Genomic DNA, 25,060 nt, shown 5'->3' with positions numbered 1-25,060 from the left:
GCACTTGAGCCAGGAAGGTCTGGGTGACAGCTGGGAGACAAATCCATGGTATGGGCAGCTCCCCTGAGGAACAAACTGAGCCTGTTCAGCTGTAAAAGGGGTGCTGTGCCCCACCAGTGAGGGGAAGGAGCTCCCTGTGCCTGTCCTGCCCAGCAGCTCCCAGCAAACCTCGCCCCCGTTCACCTTGGCCAACGTGGGCACCTGAGCTGGGCTTTACAGAGCTGGGCATTGCCCTGAACGTCACAGAGAGGAGTTTGCTCTGGCATGGGATGCAGGTGGGCAGTCCCAGCTCATCACATCTGGGCAGGGCTGTGACCATCCCCAAATCCCAAGGCCAAACCCACCACGTGTGCCATGAGAGGAGCTCCAGCTGGGGACCACCACATCCCTGTGGGTGTCACACCCTGGCTCCACCAGGTGAGCTCTGCAGCACAGTCTGGAAGCGAGACCAGGTTCAATCTGCAGGTGAGTTACCTGAAGCAGCTGTAAATGATTTAATCCCCACACTGAAGAGCAGCTCCAGCCTTTGCCTTGCCTCCTTCCCAGCAGGAACAGCCCCTGCCAAGGCAGGGGAGCTCACCAGCTCTTTCCAGCTTCCACCACAGATGAGAAAAAAACCCCCTTTTTAAGGCATTAAGGGTGAAAAAAAAGTCAAGACAATATTAATTTGAAAAATATAAAATTTTAATAAAGGCTACATCTCTTAATTACAATAATTATTGTACCAAGTAATTTTTTTTTTTAAATGAAACTCTTTATAATGCATAATTTACAGTATAAGTAGAACAAAATGCCATGGCAAAAGTCATGAGTACAGGACTTGTAATAAAAGGCATAAAATATATTTATACATAAACCCCTTAAACAAACAAGGGAAAGCTTGAACCCTGAATATAGGGCGAAGCATGGTCGGTAACACCATGCAGGCACAGGTACTGTACTGATTAAATTTAAAAAACACTAGAGATAGTGTATTAATATTTCCACCATACATTTTCTACAATATATACAGACTTACACAAAGTAGCAATGGCAAACAGAATGCACAGATTAACTTAATCAACACAAAACCCAACTGTTGAAATGCAAGGTCTTTCCCGGGAAAGGCTTGTTCTGCCCCAAAAACCCCACCCCACAGAGCTCCCAGAGCCTTCACCCACATCTCCCACGGCCTGTGGGTGTTCAAGGGGAGGCAGAGAAAAACCCAGCCAAAAAAAACCCCAACCAAACCCCAGCACACAAGGACTCACACGCTCCACACCGAGCTGAACACGCCCCGTCGCAGTTACACAGCCGTGAAACGCAAGTAGTGCTAACATTGAACAGCTAAAAACCTTTAGCTCTGTGGAACCCACACAGGCTTTTTTAACCTTTTTAACCTCGAGCTGTGCTAAATATGGACATGGGAATGGGATGGCTCCTTCTACAGCCCTCCCAGGCTGGGGTTTTTGCTCTACCTTGGGCACCACTGAGAGCAGCAAGGCAAAAACCTCACCCCGCCAAAATCCATGGACAAAATAACCTGTTGCTGTTGTTGTTATATTGCAGCTAAATAGAGTTAATGTTTAAGACCTTTATTTCAAATTAGAGCAGCATAGATTAAAATGCACCGGTCTCTAGGTGAATGGATTTTTATTTCGGCTTTTATTATTATTATTATTATTACTATTATTATTAATATTATTTCTTTAGGAAAGTTTTATCTTCACTTGGAGAAATACTGGGCACGACCTCACTCCTTCCCTTCTCCCCCCCTTCAAAAGAAAAAAACCAAAAAACCATCACGAATGTGCTCATCGCCAAACTCCTAAATTTTAGATAGTGGGAAAAACGTAAAAAAATAAAATACTCCTTCCTCCCCTCACCCCACTTCCCAGCCCCTCTCTTCTCCATTGTTAAAGCAGCATATCCAAAAACTGGACTTAAGGGAAAACAGACTGTTCAATAAATATCAATAAGGATTACTGTTAAGGTAAGCTATACACAGTTTCTCTTAGTCCATAGATTTCAGATCCCCAGGAAATCATATATTATGTATGGAAGTCTCTCAAACACGGTCTGCATCTCCAATAGCCAACAGTGGTCATGTTTCTAATAAATAGTCCAGGGTTTTTATCATCTCAGTACCCAACTCATGAATAATAAATGCCATTCTTTTCCTCTAAGGCTAATTCAGCAAAGTCTTCATAGACTTCACTTTTTTTTTTCTTCATTGGTTCAAAACTTTTCCTTCAGAGTGGTTTTGTTTTTTTTTTTTTCTTCCTCTTTCCTTGTCATCACTACTGTTGTGTGTCCAAAGATTTTCCTAGGTTAAGCTTTGTTGAGGAGCACAGATGCCATCAATCAATCCTTTCCACCTTCCCGAGGATCCTCCCTTCGTACATGGGCAGGATGGTTTCATCTTCCCAAACCTCCTCGAACACCGCCCCGCAGTCAAACTCGTCACTGGCCTTTTTGAAGTAGTATCTGTGGCAAAGAGAATTAAAACACAAGTTTAAAAAGCAAATAAATCAAAAGGTAAAAAGGCAAAGGATGCTTTGTTTGCTCTTTTGTAACCACGATGTTTCCAGTTTCTCCCTCCTGAGGATGCTCCTCCAGGAACACCTCTGGGCTGCTTGGGTCTGGTGGCTTGAAAGCATCCCTGGGGCCTCAGGGATGGGGTGGGATGGAAGGAGCAGGGCTGTGAATGCTCCTCAGGGGTGACAACAGCTTCTCCAGTGAGCAGATTACACACACTGGCAGTGGTACCCCCAGCCATAAAGAAAATTAGAAAGCACGGTGATTTCTGGTCAAATATCTCATTTAAAAATAAATAAACAGGATTTCAAAGCCAAGCATTCTTAAGGTTCCCCTCTCTCCCCACCTTCTTTCTTTCATGTGTTTTCTTGTTTCAAAGCTGAAGGCGAACATTAAAATTAGCAACTGTTATTAAAAGGATGGATGAAAAGCAAACCATCCCCAGCTTCCTGCAACGCGGGAGCTGAAACTCTGCGGTGTTCCCGCTGGAAAAAACATCCATGGGCTTGGAACAACCGGGTGTGAGCTAAGGGACACAAACTCGTGCCTCTCTTCCCCAGGCTCAGGAGCACTCAGAGAGCCTGGTCCAGCCCCTGGGCCGTGACACGGGGAGGTCAAGTAGCAGTGTCCTGCATTCCTGCTCTTTTGCTCCGGGTCGTTAGATCATGAAGCCAAGGCTGCAGAGACAAAAAGCACCCCCACCCCTCCTGTGTCAAACACTAAGGACCCCTCTATTATCCTGAATTAGACCGTTCAGCTTCTTGATTAAAGGTTCCTTTTATCCCGTTTGGAGCTTTCTTCCTTCTAAGGGTGCTTAATTGCATATGCACAAATGAAGGGCTTCCATTCAGAGGGGTAGCATTTAGGGAGTCTGTCCGTCTGCCGCCCAACACCTCCTTGGAGATTCCTGCTTTCCCTTGGAAAAGGGCTTTGCCATCTGATTGCCAGGGATGGAAAATATTCCAGCAGATAGATTACAAAGAAAAAAAAATATATCTATATATATTAAAAATTTTATATATATATATATATATATATAAATATAAAATTAACTCCTCCCCTGTAGCTTCCAGACAACTTGGGTTGGCAGATGTTTGTCAGGGAGAAAGGGGTTTGTAATTATGATTTTTCCTTAGGATAGCAAAGGAGATCAAATGAAGCTCACTTTTACTACTAAAACTGGAAGAGCCACAGCAGGGCCTTGGAATCAGACATTTTTATTTAGTGACTTGGTTTATGATGTGTTTTTGAAATATCTCTTTATTTTCAGGGACATGAAAATTATTTTGGTGGGGGGATAAAAGATCCTTCTTTTCAGTCAATGAGATTATACCACCTCTAGTTAGTCCAGGTATGGTTAGGATGCATTTTTGTCAAGTGATTCCAAGCAGAATTGGCACATGTTGCATCTTTAATGGCTCAGCAAGGAAAAAATTATTGTTTGAGTCCTTCAGAGCCTGCACTCAGGGAAGTCAATGGCCCAACTCCCACCAACTTCCGTGCTGCAGGTCAAGGCCACAACTCCCCAGGACAGCCTTGAAATAAACGCAAAAAACCCAAGGAAAGTTTGAATGAGTTACAAAGAACTTTCCCTTCCCTCTCCCCTGACCAGATAACAGCTACTCTTCCAAGAACTTCCTCCCCAAACCCTGGCTGTGTTTACAAAATTTTTATTTGAGAAAACACGCTATGACCTTTTACATAATTACAACCTTATTTCGTAGAGAAATGGGGAAAAATAAGAAAAGGAGGAGGCAAAGCAGAATGAAAAAAAAATCCACCCCCACAACATCTTCAAACAAGTCACTCTGCTCTTATTTGCTCAGCAATGGGCTTTCCATTGAAACATATTTTATGTGGCAAGCTTTGCTCCTTTTTTTTTTTTTAATTTTATTTTTTGGGACATCTGGCACCAATCGAGGCACGCGGGCCCGGCCTTGCAGCTCTGTTTTGAACCACTGCCATCCCCAGATTACCCGACACCACCCACTTTTTTCTGTGCGTGTATGTTTGTTTTTTGTTAACGCCATCAGTATTAAATCACTGCTTAATTCCTTTTTTTTTTTTTAATTTTTTTTTATTTTTGGGGGGGTGGTTGGAAAGCCAAGGCAGCGCTTCCCCGGCAGGGCTCTGGCATCGCGGGAGCCCGAGGTACCCGCCTCGCAAACTGATCCAATCAATAAAGAATTTGGAGAGTGGAGCATTTCTACATGTCTTTGTGCATTAAATGAAAGGCAAGGGCTTCAAAGACATGCTTATTAAATGTGCCTTAAAAAGAAATCAATGCCAGATGTGACCAAAGCAGCCTAGTTAGTGCCTCCCCTAACACACACGCCACTCCGGGCACTGCGGACCTCTCCCCTGAAGGTCACCCGCAGTTTCACTCAAAGTCCAGCCAAAAGTCAAAGCTTAGATCAAAATGATTCCCTGGAGGTACACACATTTGTGTAATTAGTTTCACCTTGTGTCTGTGCAAGATAAAATACTGGGCACGTACCCAAGTTCCTTTTATAAATTTCTGTATTGTCTTTACCCAGGTGTAAAGGGGTGAGATCTAAGCAAAACGTTGTTTCATCCTTGTCAGTCACTTAAAAACATTTTCTAAAGTAATTACGGTCCGACAAGGCACAAATAATTGCACCTGGAGGGGCTTTTGGGCCACAGAGGGTTCAGGAGCCTAGTCTTGCACTTGGGCATCACATGAAAAATGTCACAGAAAACCAATAAACATTAAAAAAAGTTGGGTTTTTTGGGAGGAATTGGAATTACCCAGCCACTAGGCAGTGGCAGAGCAGTGGTGAGGCCAAGGAAATTGGTCTGCAGATGAGGAGGAGCACAGTGGGACAGGCTTTAGGGGCTGGGAAATGGCACAAGGGTGCCAGAAGCCCAGGGATTATCCTGCAGGGTGTCCAGGTTGGATGCACTTGCTGGTTGGTGCCATCCAATGGCAGCTGGGTGGGCTGCAAAGATGGTTTGGAGAGGAATTGAAATATTTCAGCCCCAATGTGCAAGAGCCATGGAGAGATCCCAGCTTGGCATCCACCAGCCTGGGAGTGCCCAGGGTCACCAACCCCTGGTTTGTACAGGTGGAATTTCCACACTTAGAGAGAAGCCAGTGATGGGGCAGCAGGCTGGGAACTCCTTGTACCAAACCAAAATGAACATTTGCAGCTTAAATCAGAGGCTGCCAGTTACAGGGCAGGACACCCAGCTCTCTGAAGCACCACCAAATTCAGTGCAAATTAAAAAAAAAAAAAGCTGGAATGTCTTTATCCTGCTCACCCTGCAGGAGAAGTGGCCAACAGAGCATATCCCAAGGGTGCCCAGATCCACTGGGAAAGGGCAGCCAAAAAGAGCCAGTGTGAAGCTACTGCCATAGCTGAGCCAAGGCAGCAAACTGAGCAAAGGAACCAGAAGTGGGTAAACTGGGAGATGGGAGCTAGAAACCAGAGCAGCAGGGTTTGTTGGTGTTTCTGAGGAGGAACTGGGTATTGCTGGTGCAGCTTTCCCTGCAGGGCAGAGGTTGTCTTCCCCTCTAATGAAGAGAAAAGGGAGCGAGCTCCATCCCCATGTACCTCAGCAGCACCATCCCAGCCCATTTATGGCCACAGCATTGCAAAAAATAATCAAAAATGAAATAGTTAAACAGTAGGCAAAGCAGGAGGCCAGCACCCAGGTGAGCCCTGACCCCAGTGTGGAATCTGAATCCACTGCTCCGTGCCTTTGCCACAGAGCCATCCCACACTTCCCTGCTATTGAAGCCTTTTGGAGAAGGGCTGGAGCACAGGTCCTAATGCAACTGGGAAAAGGTTGGGGTGGAAGGGAGGAGGTGCCCTACAGCCAAGGCTCCCCTCTCCATCTCCACGATGCTCCTGTTCTGAGTGGGAGTGGACTAAGAAGATCCACAGCCTCTGAAAATCCAAGGTGTCACTGCAGCAGCCCTGCCAAATACCTGCTAATTCTTCTGACTTGCTGTAACACACTAAAGAACAAACAAATCACACATTCTTACCTGTAATTTCCCTTTTTGCTCAGCTGTTCTTTAAAGTGCCCAAGTGTCAGGCTCTGGGCCTTTAGCATCCTCCTGTAGGGAATTTCTTCTCCGCAAAAAAAATAGGTGACAACCAGCTCACCAGACTGAGAGGTGTGAACAACTGGCAGTTTCTTTGGCTCTTTGTGACTGCAAAACAGAAAACACACACCAAACCCTCTGGTTTTCCATTTGAGAACAGGCTGTTTCACCTCACTCCAGCCAGCAGTGGAGTTGGTGAATGCTGGCAGAAATACCCTGAAAATCAGATATTCCTGTACTGCCTTTGTTGGGAATTGGCTGGGATGTGTTTGCACAGCCCTTTGCTGGATTTCCACAGAGGAAATCACAGAATGGCTTGGGTTGGAATGGACCTTAAAGATCACCCAGTTTCAAACCCCTGCCATGGGCAGTGACACCTGCCATGTCCCAGGCTGCTCCAAGCCCTGTCCAAGCTCCAAGCTCCTGGATTTGGACACTCCAGGGATCCAAGGGCAGCCACAGCTGCTCTGGGCTCCCTGTGCCAGGGCCTGCCCACAATTCCTTCCTAATACCCAACTTAAATCCACCCTCCTTCAGCTTGAAGCCACTCCCCCCTGGGGTCGTGGCATGGCAGAGGGGGAGCTGAGGGACGGAGGTTGGGCTCCCAGCAAGCCCCAGGACTGCACCCCCAGGATTTTAAAGGCTCTTTTCATCTGCCCTCACATAAAACATCTCCCAGGCTTCCTCCTTGTGCCCAAACCCACCTGCAACCACCAGACCCCAAAGCAAACCCTCGGCCAGATGTTCCACCTCAAGCACTCAGGTAATCTTATTTTTCCCAGTGAGGATAAAATTAACTGGATTCTGCCATTTGCACCCAAGCAACGCTTCTTACAGAATAATTAAAACAATATTACCCAGCAAAAATGGCAACACTCTAGTGAATACCATGCAGGCAAATCTACAACTGCTTCTGAGGCAATGTACACTTGGCATGTCAAAAGGTCACAAAGTGTTAGTCCGCAGTAATTTAGTCTTCCTAATTTGTTCTAAGTCTTTGTAGAGTGGTTTCAGAAAAAAAGCTGCTAGCAAAGACAGCTGGTGGACTTAAGGTCAACCAATTAAAAATGAAAGGCTCTAGTCAGGTGGCTCAGTCTGGACTTCAAACATTACTCATTGCTTAAGATGAAGAGGGTAAGAAAGAAAACTTTAATTATTTAGGCCATTTTAGACCTCTCTGTAGCAGATTTCTTGTTAAAAGAACCATCCTGTAATTAGACTAATCCAATCTTTGTCCACTTTACAGGAATGCAAGTTAAAAAGAGCCGGAGACAAGATTTGAAAATGTTTTGTTCTTTCTTTAAGAAGAACGTTTGAAAGGAGAAATTTCAGATATAAGAATTTCCTCTCCTTTCAGAGAGCAATCCATTTAATGAAAATATAATTATTATATCTATCTATATATATTTATTTATTTCCCATTCCTTTTCTGCACGTGCAATACTCACTCTTCTGTCGTTAGACTTGCATTGCAGAAAGGGGAGCTCCCCCCCTGAATGGCAGCGGAGTGGTTTCGGTCCCTCTGCTGATTTGAGGTTGAACATCTGAAGTGGGGAGGGGGAAAAGCAAGTGGGGGAAGAAGGAGGGGGGGGGGGGGAAAAAAAAAAGAAAAAACAACTTTAAGAAAAAAATTGTTGAAATACAATCTCCTTAATTGAAGTCTCCTGTGGGTCGTTAAGTTCGCTCTTTGTATCAAGCCTCACATGTTGTAAACAATCAAAGGAAGAATTAAAAATGCTGTGGGCTAATTTATCCTTCCATACCCAAATGAACGATAACCAGTCCAATTCCCCACTTGGAATGTAGCTGGAGCCTGTCCCAGAGGAAAAACGGGCAAATTACAGCCATCAAAAGAGTGGAAGTAATAGCCTCGGATTCCAACTATTTGTGCCGGTGCAGGGTGGGGTTGGAACACAGAGGCTCATCCTCTGGGCTCGGCCAGGAGGCTGTCACACATCCCATGGCTGTCACACATGTCCCCATGGCTGTCACACATCCCATGGCTGTCACACGTCCCCATAGCTGTCACACATCCCATGGCTGTCATACGCCCCCATGGCTGTCACATGTCCCCATGGCTGTCACATTCCCCATGGCCATCCCTCTGCCTGGACAGGCAGGACACATCCCCATGGCTGGCACACATCCCCATGGCTGTCACATGTCCCCATGGCTGTCACACGTCCCCATGGCTGTCACACGTCCCCATGGCCATCCCTCTGCCTGGACAGGCAGGACACATCCCCATGGCTGTCACATTCCCTATGGCTGTCACACCTCCCCATGGCCATCCCTCTGCCTGGACAGGCAGGTTACATCCCCGTCCACCCTCAGCAAAGCTCCCCCAGCCCCGTTTGTCCCCACAGCAGGAGGGGACCGTCCCTGCCCTGGCTGTACCGTGGCTTCTGCGGCTTGGAGACCTCGGCCAGGCGGCGACACGCTTCCTCCAGCTGGGCCAGGGTGTTGGGCGGTGTCAGCGGGGGCATGGCGGGGTCCTGCACGAAGGGGTGGGCGGGCTGTGCCCCGCGGGGGTGGCTGCCCGTCCCCCAGGGGTGGTGGCGGCCGGGGGCCCCCTTGGCACAGTCGGAGCTGTAGGCCTTCTTTGTGCTTTGTGTGCTTGGGGAAGGGAAGAAGTCGGGTTAGAAAAGCTGGAAAATATGACTTTAATAGCAGCTCCTATTCTGCTCGCTCCCTCTCAAAAGTCTGTCATAACATGAAAGGAGGTTTATTGCCAAAAACATGACATTTTTGTGGTTTTTCTGGTTCTGCGGAACAGCTTTTATATTAAACCGGAGGAGCAAAGAGTCTCATTTGTTTTTAGCGATTGTAAAAATAGACAGCCCATGTAATATATAAATATTTACCGGGAGCGATATTGCTGCAGACAGCTGCGTATTTACCTATGGGTCTTGTGCTTATTTTGTCTCTCGCTCTCCAGCATCCACTGCCAGACGTTCTGTGCCCGATCCGCTTCGCCCCCCGGGAGCTGCACCCCAGCAGGGCCGGGCAGCCCCCCGTCCCCAGGGGCCACGCTGTCCCCTCCTCGGCCCGGCCTCTTCAGCAGCGTCCCCGTCCTGCTGGTGGCAAAAAGGGACACTCAGCCCCATCCCCATCACCCCCACCGCAGCAGGACAATGGGCGATGTTTGGGGCGGGTGCCACGGAGATGCTGGTGACTTACCCGAAGGGCTCCAGCGGGGAGAGAGGGGGGTCAGTGTTTTTGGGGTGGCCCTTGCACTTGGGGTAGCAGTAGTAGTCGCCGCCTGCCGGGCAGCAGCACTGCACCCGCTGCGCCGCCTCGGCCTCGATCTGCTCCTTGGTCTTGGGCACGGTGTGGTGGTGGATGTAGTGGTGGTGGACGTGCTTGGTGGTCTGCTTGGTGATGAAGCCCTTGCCCAGCAGGGCGCAGGCGGCCAGCGAGGCCGTGCCGGGCGGCAGCTTGCCCGCGGGCAGCCGGTCGGGCGAGCGGGCGCGGGGGCTGTGCCGGCCCACGCCGGGCGATTGGCAGCCGGGGGTCTTCAGCACGCGGGAGAGGTGCTCGTCCAGGATGGCCTGGGGGTCCTCCTCGTAGCTGCCCGAGGGCAGGAGCGACAGCGGGTGCTGGGGGTTGGTGGCATCCCGCCCGCCCTGCAGGCTGGCAGGGAGCTCGGTGCCCTCCTTCTCCTCGTCCTGCCAGACAAGGGATGGCAGGGAATGAATGGAAGGGGCCGGGAGCTGGCGAGGCGCGCGCCGGGATGTCCCCCCCGGGATGTCCCCCCTCCCGCCCGCCGGCCGGGTGGCACGCGGAGCTCTGGGAGCGCTAATCCTACCTCCTTGATCTGCTGCAGCCTCTCCTCCAGACAGTCCATGGTTTCCTGCTCCTGCTTCAGCTTCTCCAGCCGGGAAATGAGCTCGGCGGCGAAGGCGGCTGGCTCCACCGGGGTCATCTCCTTGGGAAGCCGGTGGGTCCTCTACAAGGAGCGGGGACAGAAGGCACAAGGCAATGTTTAGCGGGGCGCGGGCGCTTCGCCGCTGCGGCATCGCCGGCCCCGCCACGCTTGTTGTGTCTCCATGTTTGGATGAAAAGACGACCGCAACTAGGCATGGTCTGCTCTGGATTTTTATGAGCTAGTGCTGTGGCCTCATGGAGTGACATCCTCCCCACCAGCGTTTGCCTTCGGCAGGAGCAGTTGGTCGCACTCTGAGGAACCCCGCTTGTTCTCTCTGTAGTACAACCAGCCCATCAGTAGCTACTCTGAAGTAGAAAATCTTCAAAGACTGTTGTCAAACATCAAAAAAAAAAAAAAAAAAAAAACCTCTGAGGTGGGAGGGAGAGAGACTTTAACTAAAGGAATAAAGTGAGTATAAACAGAAAGGAGTTGGAAATTAAAAAAAATAAGATGGGGGAGAAAAAGGGAAAGGAGGGAAAAAAAAAAAAAAAAAAAGAAGTCAAACGGTTGCAGATCAGAGAAGTGCTGGTAATTTATTTCCTGGCTACACACTGGGCACCTTTGAGGTAGTGTTGTCTCAACAGTGTCCTAGATCTCTTCCCCCCCCCTCCATCTCTTTGTACAGAAAATGAAGAAAGCTGCTGCAGGCTAGCGGTGCTACACTGCTGAGCTTGGCTGCCTCAAGCAGATCTATCAAGGGAAAAAGGGAACATCTCCAAATCAAGTGCAGAATATAAAAAGGCAAAACGCGAATTTCTGCCAAAAGAAGCAAACATGGCAGGAAAAGGGGAGGAAAGGAAAAAAAAAAAAAGGAGGAAAAAGAAACCACCCACTTGACTCTGCCCTCCCTCCTGCCATCCCCACACACCCCACTCCTCGCCCCCTCTCTCCCTCTTTCTCCCCCCCCGAAAGCAGAAAGCTGAACTGCCAACTCTTTCACATACTACCCACCAGATGAGGTGGGGCCTCTCTCCGGCAACCACTTAGCTCCAGAAATGATGTGAGGGTAGAAAAAGGCCACTCTGCTGGAAATTGTCACTCTTACACAAGCTGGCTCTATTCAGTCCCTGATCAAAGCACTGCCTTACAGAGAAAGTCGATTTGCACGCCCTGGGACAAAATAATCTAATTTACAAGCTCAGGCTATAGAACTTTCTTTAGGAAGGAAGGGGAAAAAAAATACCAAAAAGAAAAACCACATAAACCACCCCCCGACCTTCCACCAGAAATATCATCTATGACTTCTTGCTGCTTAAGACAGCAGAAAGAGGAATTTTAGCATATTAATCTCAAGACAAGATAAGTTTACACTTGTCTGTGTAAACAGTTTATTCACTGCAGGAATCGAGAGGCTGCAAGTCAACTGAATTAGCAAGTCAGCGAGTTAATTTTGAAGAGCAGGGCAGGACCGTGCATCAGATCCCTCAAAGCCAGGCAGGGATCTGCTGCCAGTTCTCTCTTTTGGGAGCTCCTGCTCACCCCCAGCTCTCACAGCCATGCACAGGAGGCCAAGCACCACAGAAGTGTCAGGGTGGCAGCCAGAGCCAAGGCTCCCACTAGACCCAACTGGGATTTAACCAACACATCTCCACTTGGGATTTAACCAACAGGACAAATTCAGTGTCCCTGAAAACCCCTAATTAGCAGCTGGTTTCAGGAAGGACCAAGATGCGACCATGCAGGGTTTTGGAATGATGCTGAGATGGCTCCTGCCCAACACCCGGCAGCACCTCTCTCCTCTGGCATCGCCCTGGGATCAAATGCTCTCCTCCCCTGCTCCCTTCCCTCCAGATGTGTTTGTCCCCAGCCCTAGCACTTCCCAAGGCCCACCCAGACCCTGCAGTTCCCTCCTGGACTCACCGGAAAATGAGGTAGAGAAACTTGACCGTTGGCCTTGACGCTCCGGTGCATTTCCCGCTGGAGCTGCTTCTTGCTCCCAATTCTGTACGGGGGGATCCCATCTCTGCACATGGAAGAGAGGCCACGTCAGCTGGGGCTGTCCCCATGCTCTGAGACACTTCTCCATCCCCTCTGGAGCCACCCAGGCAGCCGCAGGGCCTCGTTCCCAGAGGTGCTGAGCCCTCGGGATGACACCCGAAGCCTCAAATATCCGGCGGTGTGGGAAGTGCCTGTGTCACCAAAGGATGCACATGGATGTGCAGTAATTAAGCAAAAGCTGAAAAGCTGAAGGCAACTCCACATCCAAAGATTCCATCAGCTTCACTTGCAAGGCCTTTCCAACACCATGTTTCTGCTCATGACCTTTAATTTCAGGTTTTTCCCCATCCAATTACACTCTCTAGGACCACAACGTTCCTCAAGCTTTGGGACACCCCATGAACTGCTGGCACAGTGGAAACAAGGAAGAGGCTGAGGATGGATGGCCATCCAGAGGCTGCTCCCCATCTCCAGTCTCATTTAAGATCCAGGATCACCAGGATTTCCCTGCCCCAAGGCTGGCCAACACAGGACACCTCAGGGCATGAACATGGTCATGGACAGGACATCCTCTGGACAGGACACTGCTGCCCACAGCCACCCCAGCTCCTGCCAAGAAGCCACAAGGAGAGACCAGGCCAGGAGCTCCAGGTTCTCCAGTGGGAACAGCCCCCTGCATGTCCCACTCCAGGCATCTTTACCCAGCCACACAAAAAATCACCCCAGAGAGGATGAAAGGGCCTTCCACAGCCAGTGGGGCCAGCCGGAAGAGCACGCCTGGAGATCCTGAATGTCTCATTCCACCACTTCCCTCAGACTGCCTGGAGAACCTTGATCTCTGGTGCTGTCCCTTTCATCCACCTGCCCCCACACCTGACTCATCTCCTGAGAGGAGAAAATAACTCCAGCCCAAGGAGGAGCAGACAGCGCTGGCCCCACGCCGCTGCCAGAGGAGCCAGCGTGGCACAGTGTCCCTGCCTGTCCCCTCCCGTGGCCACACACCACAACACCTTCCCAGAGGCACCATGTCCCTCCCCTGGAGGAGGATGATCAAATGCCATCTCTCAAAGCTCAAAGGAGGCGATGGCAGAGCTTTGTGAAGATCCTGGCCAAAGCCTTCAGTTGCCATTAATGAGCAAGACTAAGCTGCAAAGCCTGGAATGATGATCAGAACAATCCCATCTGAATAAACTTGGAAAAATCTTTATCATAAAAACGAGCATGCTGGGAGGCCCTGGAGGCCACAAGATGAGCACCTCCCATAAATACAGTTTTTGAGCACATGTGACATGGAAAATGAAAGGAGCTGATTGTCCCCATGTCCCCACTGCACAACAGGGGGCTCCAGGAGCTTTCTGGAGGAGCAGCCCAGCACAGAACAGCCAAAACAGCCACTGGTGGCCAACAAGCACCTCCCCATGAAGCATTTCTGCTCCACAAACCCACAGGGCAATGGGGTTTGGGACACATGACATGTCTTGGTTTTGGGGGAGGATGGGAGAAAAGCAAATCTAAGGTGAAGACAAAACCACCTGTACCTTCAGAGAGGGCCTCCTGAGACAAGGGTCCCTTAAGGAAGACCTTCAGCACAGGGAATGCCCAGTAAAACTGGCATTTCAAAGGAAAGTAAAAATGCCAGCATGAGCCTATGAACCCATGGGATGAATCCCATCAACACACTCAGTGGGAAAGGAGGTGTCCTCTGTCCATGGAAGGCCAAGAGGCCAGATGGGGAGGAGCAGGGAAGCAGCTGAAGGGTTGTGTGTCCACCACAAGGATAGAACCAGGCAGTCCTGCAGCCCTCCTGCATTCCCCACCTCCCTCCAGCTCTGCAAGCTGTCCCCAACAGCTCTGTCCCCAAGCCCTCTGCTGTGGCACACCATCTCCTTGTGGGGTATCCCCAAGGTCCCAGCCCCACAAGGATCATCTCTGCCCAAAGGGACAGCTCTGGGACAGGCTGTGGAGCAGGAGTTGGGGCTTCACTTGTAAAGGAGGAGGAGGAAAAGCAACACTGACCCAACAGTGCGGGTTCCTCACTTTAGGATTTGCCCTCATTCAGGCTGATACAAGAACTGCTCCTTCCCCCTAAAACTCCTCTGGTTACAGCAGAGAGCCCCCCATCAAACCTCCAGCTCCCTGCTTCTGCCCTGGCAGAAGAGTTCTGCAACTTGTAACAACATGCAGAATTTTTAAAAAAAGAATTAAAAAAACCCATAGGTATTTCTCTGGGATGGGAAGACTGTGGAGCAGCTTGGGAAAGTCAGCCTGGGGAACGGGAAGGGACTTCAGCAGCCACTTTGCTGAGAGCTGCCTAAACCCTTTCCTGGAAAACAGGGAAAATGGACAAGGCCAGGGCTGAAGAGGTGACCAAGTGACCCCTGACTGCAGGAGGGACAGAGGGATGGAGCTGGAGCCACCAGCCAGAGATAAGGGGGGCAGGGGGAGCCCTGATGCTGAGCAGATCCCCCAAGCAGGGGAAAGCACCTTGGAAATGAAAGGGCTGAACGTGGCCTGAGGCCTTGGGGCAGGCCAAGGGTTAAGCCCAGCTCTCCAGGTGCCACCTCTCCCCCTGCTCCTACAGCCAACACTTGCACTCACTTTCTTGGCTACTAAAAGCTGCGGGGCTGAAGAGCTCCAGAGTTGAGGCACCAAATAGTAGAGTTTAATTATAAACATTTCAGCTAACCAGGCTGGGGCTAAGCCAATCTGTTTCTGGGGGGGAAACACTAGTTTGAAGTCTTCTACCCAGTCAGCTGCCATTTAAGCTGAGCCAATTATCTTAGCCTTTTGACTCAGATGTGCCTGACCTAACCTGAATGTAGTTTTACTGCTGCTTTGAAATATCAGACTCATGCGCATATGCATTCACTCCCATCTTCATTTGGCAACGGCTCTGAAACAAGCCTCTGATCTTGCCAACATCAAAAGCCTGGTTTGTAAGATAAGGTAATATTTGAAGTTTGCTCAGCAGCATTCCCCTGTGTCCAAAGTAAATCCATAAATAAGATATAAGCAAATAGAAAAAAAAAAATCCCCTTTCCTCCCACCCTCCCCCCCCCCCCCCCAATCAAGAAATGGAAATAGAAATTTGCATGATGCTTTGTGGCTATTACAAAATATATAGGGATAGAATGATCCCTGGCTTCTGGAATAAAATAAAAAAGGCAGATTACGCATTATTTGGAGATTTCTCCTAATCCCAGTGCAGTTCAGACTTAGATTTATTGAAAAAAAAAAAAAAGCTCCAAACTCACTTTACTGCTATGTCTGACAGACTTTTCCAGAACAAGTTTTTCCTCTTCAGTTGATACCAATATGAGCCAAAAGAACTAATTTGCATTCACCCTGCTGGAACAAAACAAGGCCTCCTGTTCCAGGGGGATAAAACCTGACAGGCTGAGCACCTGGGCTCAGCCAGGATGGGTCTGTGCCCCTCCAGCTTCCAGCAGAACCCAAAAATCCCAACTGCTCTAGAGATGCTGGCAGCAGCCCTCCTCCTCTGCAAAGGAAGTTCTACACCAGCCTGAACTTTAAGCCCAGCCTCCAGAAGTGCCAGTTTGCCTCTCCTAGCTGCAGAAAGCTGCAGCGTGCCCAGTGCCAGCCCCAGGGCTGGAGTGTGGTGAGGGCAGGAAATCTGCCCCTCTGCCACCTGGAATCTGCCCCTCTGCCACCCCTGGGCAGGAAATCTGCCCCTCTGCCACCCCTGGGCTGCAAATCTGCCCCTCTGCCAAATGGAAATCTGCCCCTCTGCCACCCCCAGGCTCCAGGCAGGAAATCTGCCCCTCTGCCACCTGGAATCTGCCCCTCTGCCACCCCTGGGCTGCAAATCTGCCCCTCTGCCATCCCCAGGAAGGAATTCTGCCCCTCTGCCACCTGGAATCTGCCCCTCTGCCACCCCTGGGCAATAATTCTGCCCCTGTGCCACCCCCGGGCTCCCTGCAGCCCCCCAGCCTGGAGCTGCAGGCAGTTTAATCAGCCAAGCTTCCCCAAACTCTCACAGCCTGCACGGGCCATTGTTACAGCAGGAAAAAACAGGCAGCTCCTTTCAGGGCTGCTTTATGGGGAGCTCCTATTCACTTGTTCAAGCAAATTTCAAAGCGGGCTGCTGCCCTCTCATCCCCGCTAAGCTCCCCTGGACTAACAATGGGCTGAAAGCGATTCAGTTAAGCCTTTCATCCACCATGCACTTTATTTCTCACTCAGTGCTCTCATCTGTATAAGGCCTACAATTGGCATTGCTGTGAAGAGAGGGTATAATCCTAGCCCTGTGAATCCCAAGTGACCCTACACTGGTCCAGAAATGACTAACCCAATGAATGCTCTGTTGACACATGATCACATACAACCAGAGCCAGTAAGAAGAAATAAAGAAGTCACCCTATGATTCAGCTCTTTTATTTAATGCCAATATTGTTCAATAAGGGAATCTGCTGGGACAACAAACTATTTTTTTCCTGTAATATCAGTTCAAAACACACATGTGCATTTAAAAAAATTTTTTTAAAAGGGCTTTTTGTTTATGCATCGAGGATTTTTGGTAAATCCTGTTTTCCCTTGTGCATCTTCACGCATGTTGACTTCAAAAACCCAGTATGAAAACCTCTCTGAGGAGCACACAGGGACCACTGGCCCTGTCTGACAGAGACACTGAAGAAGTTTCAAGATGAAAAACCAGCAATGCAGCACTCAGCTTACAGGTGGGCTCGTCTAGAGCACTGAAGTGAAGACCATGAAACACAAACAGCAACATCTGCCTTCTGCTAAGCTGAAGAAATGGTCCTTAGAAGCACTAAGTGAGCCTCACTGTCCCCTCTAGAGAAACAAAAGCACCATTTCTGTCCTGCTGGGGAAAGCAAACTGACAGTCAAACCCTTCTCCTCAGCAGCCAGGAGAAAACAGAGCCTGCAATTCCTGAGCTCAGCCACAGCATCATCTCTGATGCCTGTATGCTCCTGAAACACCCACACCTGATCCAGGCAGCTCCATCCAAATGGCTCTTTGAAGACTGTCCCAGCCACACTAGATGAGCAGCTATTTGCCCCTTCAGGTCACTGGCCCTATTAATGTACATTCTGACACTAATGACGAACGTTAATTACAGAAAGCACTTCCTACAGGAAGTAATCTCCTCTTTGATGACTGATAACTAGTTAAGGAAGCCTGGCCTTAAGACAAAGGCTCAGGGAGATTCATTCACTCCTTGGGTTAGTCAGGCAGCACCATGAGGCAGGGCAGAACATCTTTGCTCAGCTGCAGTTGCAAAATGGCAAGAGAGGGGTTCGCTATTTCCCTGCATCCGATACCTGCGGCGACGGCGCGAGGGGCAGAGAGAGAGAGGCTGCCATGGCCTTTGGGTGATGCCCATCACTGCCCTAAGCCCCACAGAGCTGATTTACAGCTGTCCCATCCCCAGCCGTGGGCAGCAGCAGCAGGTACTCACACGCTGCTGTCCGTCATTGACATGGAGTCGTCCGTCAGGGCATCGCTGGAGATTTCGCTGTCGTTGGCGCTGGTGGCCGGCGCGAAGACATAGCCCGAGTTCACGTGGTAGGGGTTAACAGGGTCGTTCCTCTTGAAGGACCTGGCACAGGCAGGACAGGAACACAGTTACCACACAGTGCTGGGCTTGGTGGCAGCACCATCCTTGTGGGGAAACCACACTCAGCCTCTGCAGAGCCAACCAACCACGCACTGCTCACTCAGCCAGCACACCGCCTAAACCAGGATGCTGCATCTAAACACACCCAGAGCACAACCTTAAAGACTTTTAGCATCTTCTAAAGTGCTCTAGAAAATCCCAAGAAGCACCTCTGCATCCTTTGATACCCTGAAAAGCTCAGTCCTTAAGGCTTGATGGTGCACTGCTGAGGTCAGCAGGAGTTCTGCTGTTGGCACCAGCAGGGAAAAGTCCAAGAAGTTCACAGCTCGAGTCCCACTGAAAGGCACAAGGAATCAGCCAATAATGCTTACTTCTACTCTGAAGACAAGGGTTAGGATCCCTTTGGAAATACAAATTATTGGTATCTCTGAACCAGGAGAACTGCCTGGAATTACAGGGGCAGGACCCCCACGTGTCAGAGGCACAGGGCAGGGCTCAGATCTGCTGTTCCAGGCTGGCCTCACAAAGACAGAAGCACTACAAAAACACTGGCACTGTAAAAACACACACCAAAAAGCTCAGCTTTTAGGAGAACCTCCTACTACTTTTTTGGCGTAGAGTTGGGTGGAGAAGAGGAGGATGGATGGGGGAATTGAGGAGAGACCAGCACATTGTATTAATGGACACATGGGTTACTGACCCCAACACCTCCTCACCCACAACAGCAAGCCCAAAGCCCAGCCTGGATGTTTGAGCTGAGCAGGCAGGAGCAGCTCTGTGAAGAATTCACAGGAAGTGACAGAGGCTGTGATGGAGCAGGGCCAGGTCACCACGGCAGGGTCACTGCATGGGGAGCCCCCCCAGGCATCCCCCTGCCTCCACCACTGCAACTCCCCAGCCAGGATCAATATACACATCCTGGCAGGTGATAAGGGGATTATGCAGGGGAGGTTTGGAAGCTGCATGTTAAGGTGCACATTTTGTTCCTCTTCCAGGGCAAGATGGGGTTGTTAAGCTTCTGCCTTTGTATATCAAAGCAAAAGGCCTTGTCATCTGATAAGGACTGCTGATTTTAATAATTAGGGCCACTTACCCAGGACTTGGGGGCCTAAGGAATGTGCCAGCAGGCTCGGCAGGTTTTTTTTAATGGGCTTTCCATCTCCCTGCCCCCCTGGGGCTGGAGGGACCAGCTGGGTTGAAGTGACAGCAACATCCTCCCACTGCCCCCTCTCAATCTCCATCCTCATCCCTGTGCCCCATCACCCCATCCCTCCTCCCCCAGCACCAAAAGCAGAAGCCTCAGCGAGGCTTAAGTTTTTAAAAAATAAGGGGAAGGGAAAAAAAGTAGTGAAAAGGAAGGGGAAGGCTGGTGGGGAAGATGGGCCTCTCTGGTATGAGCAGTGTGGGGCTGGCTGCAGGCAGGTATTCAGCCCAGCCGGGGCTGCATTCCTTTCCAAGGAGGCCAAGGCATTTCTGATGGGGAGATCAAGATGTTAAAAAATATATATCTGGGAAGAAGAAGAAGGGGAAAAAATGAGATAGTAAGGAATGCCACAGGAAAGAAGTTAAATCTTCAAAGACAAATTAATTCCACATGTGGGTGAAAGCAAAGTTATCCTGCTGCTACTACAACCAAGTCCCTCTAAAAGCCATGGAGTCTTCTGCTCTGGATCAGGGGGATGTGCAGTCCCAGAGACCCTTCCTAGGGCCCTGGTGGGCTTTTGGGTCAATGTGTAAGGGATGCAGCTCTCCCCACTCTTTGATTTGAAACCATCTCAGCTCTGAGTGCATCTGAGGACCACAAGGCTCAGGATGCCCCACGAGGCTCAGGGGTGCAGGTGCTCCCCAGCACAGCCCCAGCACCTCGCTGGGAGGTGTCTGTCACCCCTGTCACCCCCAGGGTGGCTTTGCCATGCTGCTCTCACACGAGCATCCCTGCAGAGGCTGAGCTGGGGGCGGAGGCAGCAGCTCCGTGTGGCACAGGGAGAGGGAGGTGTGTCCAAACATAGAATTAGAGAAAGTGGCCGGAATGAACTCATCTTCCCAGCAGCACTGCAGCATCATTCACCTACCAACACCTCGTGGACAAGAAAAAAAATAATAACCCCTAAAGTTGACAGAGAGTTAAAGTCCTCATCCCTGCTCCACATCCAACACCATCCTACAGAAACTTCCCCATCCTTTCAGAAAATCAGTGAAATCTCCCCATCCTTTCAGAAAACCAGCGGGGGCTGTTTTGCTACATTTAATGTTTTTGAATTTTTTCTTCCTCCCAATTTTGATTTGACCACCTTACTCCAGTAATTGCACCCAGATGCATCAAGTTGCCTGCGAGGGTTTTAAATTCCAGGGAGAGTGGTGGTCTCCTGCCACAGATGCTGCACACACAAACACAGCCCAGCTCCAAACTCAATATGCAAAGTGTTTTCAGCTGTCAGGTAGCAGTTGCTCTGGAGCTTCAAGGAGAATGTCTGATGTTTCTCAGCCTATTCTTATCTTGATGCGATGACACACAGCATGTAACTCTCTCTCTCTCTCTGCTATGTTAGGCAATGGCCATATCAGAGGTATTATAATGCCATGAAAATTACAGAGGGGCTCTTGGTCATAGCCCCTGTTATGAGGGTGCAGTTCCAGAGTGAGGGGGGTGGGTTTTTTTATTCTCAGGTTGCTTTTAGAAATAAAAGCACTTGGGCAGGTCAAACCAGACTTCTACAGAGAGAGAAAAACTGTACAAGGAGCAGTTGGAGGCAGCACTGAATCTCATTAAGTATTTTCTTGGGACAAACATCACTGGGCAACCATGGGTTTAAAAACATTTTTAAAAAAAGGCAAAAAAACCACACATGCACAAACCTGAAAAAAAAAAAAGTATATTTTAACACAACTATGTTAATCACAGCTTCCATGCTCTAATTGTAGAACACTGCTTGGAGCATAGCTTTACAATGGCATCATTTACTTTGATAATTGAAGCCAAACTTGGTTCCAATAACTTCACACACAAGGAGCTGCACCAGCGGGTCCTTTCAAAGGCCAGGAAGCACTGGGAGCAGGCAGAGGGCCATCTGCAAGCCCCAGCCTTCCTCCAGCAAGGTCAGTCCCACTGATGTTAGAGCCTAATGGGAGGCAGATGAGCCCACCTTGGGCTGAGCAAAGCCACGTTACCCCGGCGGCACAGCAAAGGAAGAGCAGCTCTCTGTGTACACAAAGTCGTGCGTGATAAATTTAGAAGCGCGTATAAATAATAGCTGGAATTCCTGGAGCATGGGGCCAGGTCCAGCACAGCAGCCTGGGGAGGCCAGTTTTAACCACACCACAGCCCAGAGGGGAGGGGAGTCGCCTGGCAGGACAAGAGGGAGGTCCTGCTTTTAAAATATTCCCTGTATTAGGGCTCCAAATACACAGCCAGCAGTTTGCAAGCGCCTGCTCCCCAGCCAGGTGCAAACTCTGTGTTTTCACTTGACTTCTCCTGTTCCTGTCCATCACCAGCACTGGGGCCAAACAAAGTCTCTCAGCTTGTCTGGTTCCTGCTGTCTCCCGTTTGCTGTGGGTTTGGCTGTGGCTCCTGCCCTGGGATTTCCAGGTGGTCTCTCCTGCAAACACCAGGCTGGCCTGGGACTGCTGGGCTCCCCCAGTCAGGTGGGCTCAGCCCAGGGCTCAGGGCTTTCTCTGGGATAATCACATTGAAACCCACCAAAGCAAATGGCCAGAGCCTGCACAGCCCTTCAAAACCAGAGCACGCTGAGCAGAAATTCCTTAATTCCAACACACACATGAGGGAGGTGTGGTTTGGCCACTCACCAGGAAAGACTTTGTGCAAGCTTCAGCTCCAATCCTAGCTGCGATCCTAAATGCTGAGTGATGAGAGATAACCCATCCATATGCTCATCAGCTCCCAGCACATGCACGCACAAGTGGCTTCACAAATGGGAGGAACTGAGCAGCATCTCAGCTTGACCTCCCCTCTCTTTGCATTGAGATCTTGGCCCCGTGGAGAGCAAAAGCTCCTGGAAATTCAACAGAAGGTGATCAAAGCAAAAAGCACTACCTAATGTCCTAGGAGGGTAGATCTGACATGTGAGGAGCAAGCTGCATTAATCCCTGGACAAAAAAGAAAAGAAAAGAGGGAAAAAAAAAAAAAAAAGGAAAGGAAAAAAAGCCCAGCACTAATCAGGCAAGCAGCCACGGCACTGCAAGAGCTCTCCTGGACAAGGCACATGTGGGTTTAGCAGGGCCTGCAGCTCTGGTAGAACATACAGCCAAGCCCTTCCAGCTCTGAATCCCAACAAAGGCTCAGAGATAAAAGCATCAAACATCCCCCTCCTGGAAAGCCAGCGAAGGGCAGCAGTTCAAACCAAGTTCTGGAGAACAGCAGATGCTCAGGCAGAAAGGCTCAGGCACGAGATGAGCATCCCAAAGCCCAAGTCCTGCACAGAGCAGCTGCCAGCGCTGCCCCCCCGCAGCCCCCGGCAGGAGGGGTCCGGGATGCAGAGCATCCCTGCTGTCCCCACCCCAGCATCATCCCTGCTGTCCCCACCCCAGCATCATCCCTGCTGTCCCCACCCCAGCATCATCCCTGCTGTCCCCACCCCAGCATCCCTGCTGTCCCCACCCCAGCATCATCCCTGCTGTCCCCACCCCAGCATCATCCCTGCTGTCCCCACCCCAGCATCATCCCTGCTGTCCCCACCCCAGCATCATCCCTGCTGTCCCCACCCCAGCATCCCTGCTGTCCCCACGCCCAGCACCTCCATCCCGCCCCACTGGCGGGACAGCCTCCGGCTCAGCAGACACCAAAGAGGCTCCGGAGCACCCTCCGGGGCAGGGGGGACCCTGCCAGCACCCCACGGCCCCGGCAAGCCCGGCACAGCTGGAAGCTCTCCGGGGGCAGCAGAGGAGCGCTCCAGCAAAGCCTCCCCGGGAGAAGGCTGATGCCCTTTGATGTCCATGAATCACAGACACACTCTCAAAATTCCTGTAAACGAGATGTCAAACACTCACCATACCAACCCCCAGGCTGCCGGGCCGGCGGAGGAGAGCGCACATCTGCAGCAGAGCCCTCTCCTCTCAGCCCTGATTCAACAATCCACATTTATGGCAAGGGTGGGGAGAGGAAAGAATACATTTTCAGAGGATTATACAACTCATCATTTGCTCATCAGAGTCTCTCTTTCCCATCCCCCCCTGCACTTCGAGATGGCTCTTGCTTTCCTCACCCTCGCACAGCTGTGCCATCAACAATTCCAACAAAAGAGAAGGCTCTGGCAATGCAGATGCACCCCAGGACCAGGGCACAAGGACAGCCTGTCACCACACAATGTCCCCACATCCCCCTGGGGACAGCCACCTCTTCACGAGCTTAACCCTGAGCTCACGGCCAACATGAGAGCACCAAACATCCACCAAAGATCTGTTACACCACACCTGGAATGCCTCTACCACCTTAAACACTCAAATTTTAGGTATCCTGCTGTATGCACTGGCTCAAAGCCACCCTAGATGGCTCTGACATGACACCGACACCCCACGCCATGGAGAAGCTGCACATCACACACACACACAGAGTCAAAATAAAAGCAGATTCTGGCCAAGTTGCAGAGTTTGATGCAGTCAGTGCACACATTTCCTCTTCCACGACCGCACAATTGCTTCCCACATAACCAACATCGTTAAACACCGGTTGATGGTGGAGTTGGGGAACTGGTAGGTTACATTATTCATGTGTCTCTGTGATCCACTCCACTACTGCTCTTAATAGGTTTGAAAGTTGAACCAATAATTAACGCATGTCCGGAGGACATAGTTGCTATGAAGTTTTTGATCTATAAAAGAACTGAAAGAGCCAATAGGGCTTCAGAGCACAGGATCTTGTTTTCCTCTGTAGAGGGGGAAAACCCCCACACTCAGACAACACCCCACGAATTCCAGTGTCTGGAGGTGTGGGGAAGCAGCTGTGCTCCCAGCCCTTCAGGAAGCCCTGCCTCCCCTCGATTCCACCCCAACAGCCTTCTGAAAAGCACTCTCTAAGTCCTTAAAGTTAAAACAAAGCACAGTTTCCAGGGGTTCCCTTACCTGTAGCCGTTCTCGATCGTTTCCGTGGCTCTGACATTCGCTGTAACCCTCAACGTCTTGCTGGATAGTCCAACTACCGAAGGCAAGATTTTGCTTTTAAAGTCTGCACAGCTCCATTCCTCTTCTTCATTCAAGGTCGGGAGATAGCCACAGACAACTTTTAAGCTCCCCAGTCCATTGCTGTTCATGTAAGCGGGATTCTCTCCTCCACTCCGTACATATTCGAGGTATATATCAGAAGTTAAAAACATCTGGTAAGCATTTTCCTCCATCACAGTCTGAATCTCAGTCTGTGCCTGATCAAACATGATGGAATCTATCTGCTGCTTCTTGATGCTGTCCCTTATGTAGGTCTTGGTAGCAGGTTTGAGCTGCTTGGAGACGATGCTGTTGTTCTCGATGTACCTTTTGTAAATAGCTTTGGCTACTCGTAAAGTTTTGGTATCCTTAAGGTCCATCTGCCTGAAGCCATTGCAGGCAAACCAAAAGTCTAAGGTATCCACACATTTTTCCCTTTCCAGAAAGGTCCGAAAAAGATAGGCACCATCTTGATCTCCCAACAGGGAATGCAAGGATTTGGTCCATCTGGCCAGAGGGGAGTCCGGGGACGCGCTGCCCTCGGGCTCCCCGAGTCCGTTCTCATTCCTCCGCGGGGCAGGAGGCACCGGCATGGCCTTGAAGCTTTGGCTTTTGGCGAGAAACGAGCTGGCGAGTTGCGGGCATGGTGCTTCTCCTTCCTCCCCCGGGACAGGGGGTCGGGGGGCGTCTTCCCTGAAGCTGCTGCTGGGGTCTGGGAGGTGGGCGAGGAGCACGGCGCTGCTCATGGCTCCGGAGCTGGCTGGGGAGAGGGGCTCCCAGTGCCTTCAGGAGCTGCCTTGTGCCTCTGCCTGCCTCTGCCTGGAGTCAGCAGGGGATCCTCGGAGCCTCCTCT

The 25,060-nt window shown here is 50.4% G+C and overlaps 2 protein-coding genes and 1 long non-coding RNA gene across 4 annotated transcripts in view; all 3 read right to left on the bottom strand.

Moving 5' to 3' along the window:
• Positions 1 to 662: 662 nt before the first annotated feature.
• Positions 663 to 24,953, bottom strand: AXIN2 (axin 2). 2 transcript variants are annotated; one of them, XM_071451531.1, is made up of 10 exons: positions 24,130 to 24,953; positions 17,896 to 18,036; positions 12,378 to 12,480; positions 10,398 to 10,538; positions 9,770 to 10,257; positions 9,490 to 9,666; positions 8,987 to 9,205; positions 8,038 to 8,133; positions 6,530 to 6,697; positions 663 to 2,466 (listed from the first exon to the last, which is right to left on the bottom strand). In XM_071451531.1, the coding sequence occupies exons 1-10, from the start codon at positions 24,951 to 24,953 to the stop codon at positions 2,340 to 2,342; spliced, it is 2,484 nt and encodes an 827-aa protein (XP_071307632.1). In that variant the 3' UTR covers positions 663 to 2,339. The 2 variants fall into 2 exon arrangements, with proteins under 2 accessions (XP_071307632.1, XP_071307633.1); XM_071451532.1 differs by having other exon boundaries at positions 9,490 to 9,663.
• Positions 20,915 to 24,121, bottom strand: LOC139602041 (uncharacterized). Its single transcript, XR_011683096.1, has 2 exons — positions 23,059 to 24,121; positions 20,915 to 22,064 (listed from the first exon to the last, which is right to left on the bottom strand). It is a non-coding gene; the product is annotated as an uncharacterized lncRNA (long non-coding RNA).
• Positions 24,925 to 25,060, bottom strand: part of CEP112 (centrosomal protein 112) — a 194,988-nt gene continuing 194,852 nt past the window's right edge. Inside the window, exon 28 of the mRNA XM_071451527.1 lies at positions 24,925 to 25,060. The gene's annotated coding sequence lies outside the window, so the exon portion shown is untranslated.

The sequence above is a fragment of the Agelaius tricolor genome, unplaced genomic scaffold, assembly GCF_023055355.1.
Source record: "Agelaius tricolor isolate 1412-34295 unplaced genomic scaffold, bAgeTri1.0.p SCAF_32, whole genome shotgun sequence".
Taxonomy (NCBI): Eukaryota; Metazoa; Chordata; class Aves; order Passeriformes; family Icteridae; genus Agelaius; species Agelaius tricolor.
Note: the sequence above shows the minus strand (reverse complement) of the source record. Positions and strands in the feature narration are given on the sequence as shown.

Coding starts and splice junctions, on each gene's coding strand:
- AXIN2 (XM_071451531.1), bottom strand. CDS start 24,953: ATGAGCAGCGCCGTGCTCCTCGCCCACCTCCCAGACCCCAGCAGCAGC. Junction 10,539..12,377: donor TTTCTCTACCTCATTTTCCG/GTGAGTCCAGGA, acceptor CGCTCCTTGTAG/AGGACCCACCGGCTTCCCAA. Junction 9,206..9,489: donor AATAAGCACAAGACCCATAG/GTAAATACGCAG, acceptor CCCTTCCCCAAG/CACACAAAGCACAAAGAAGG.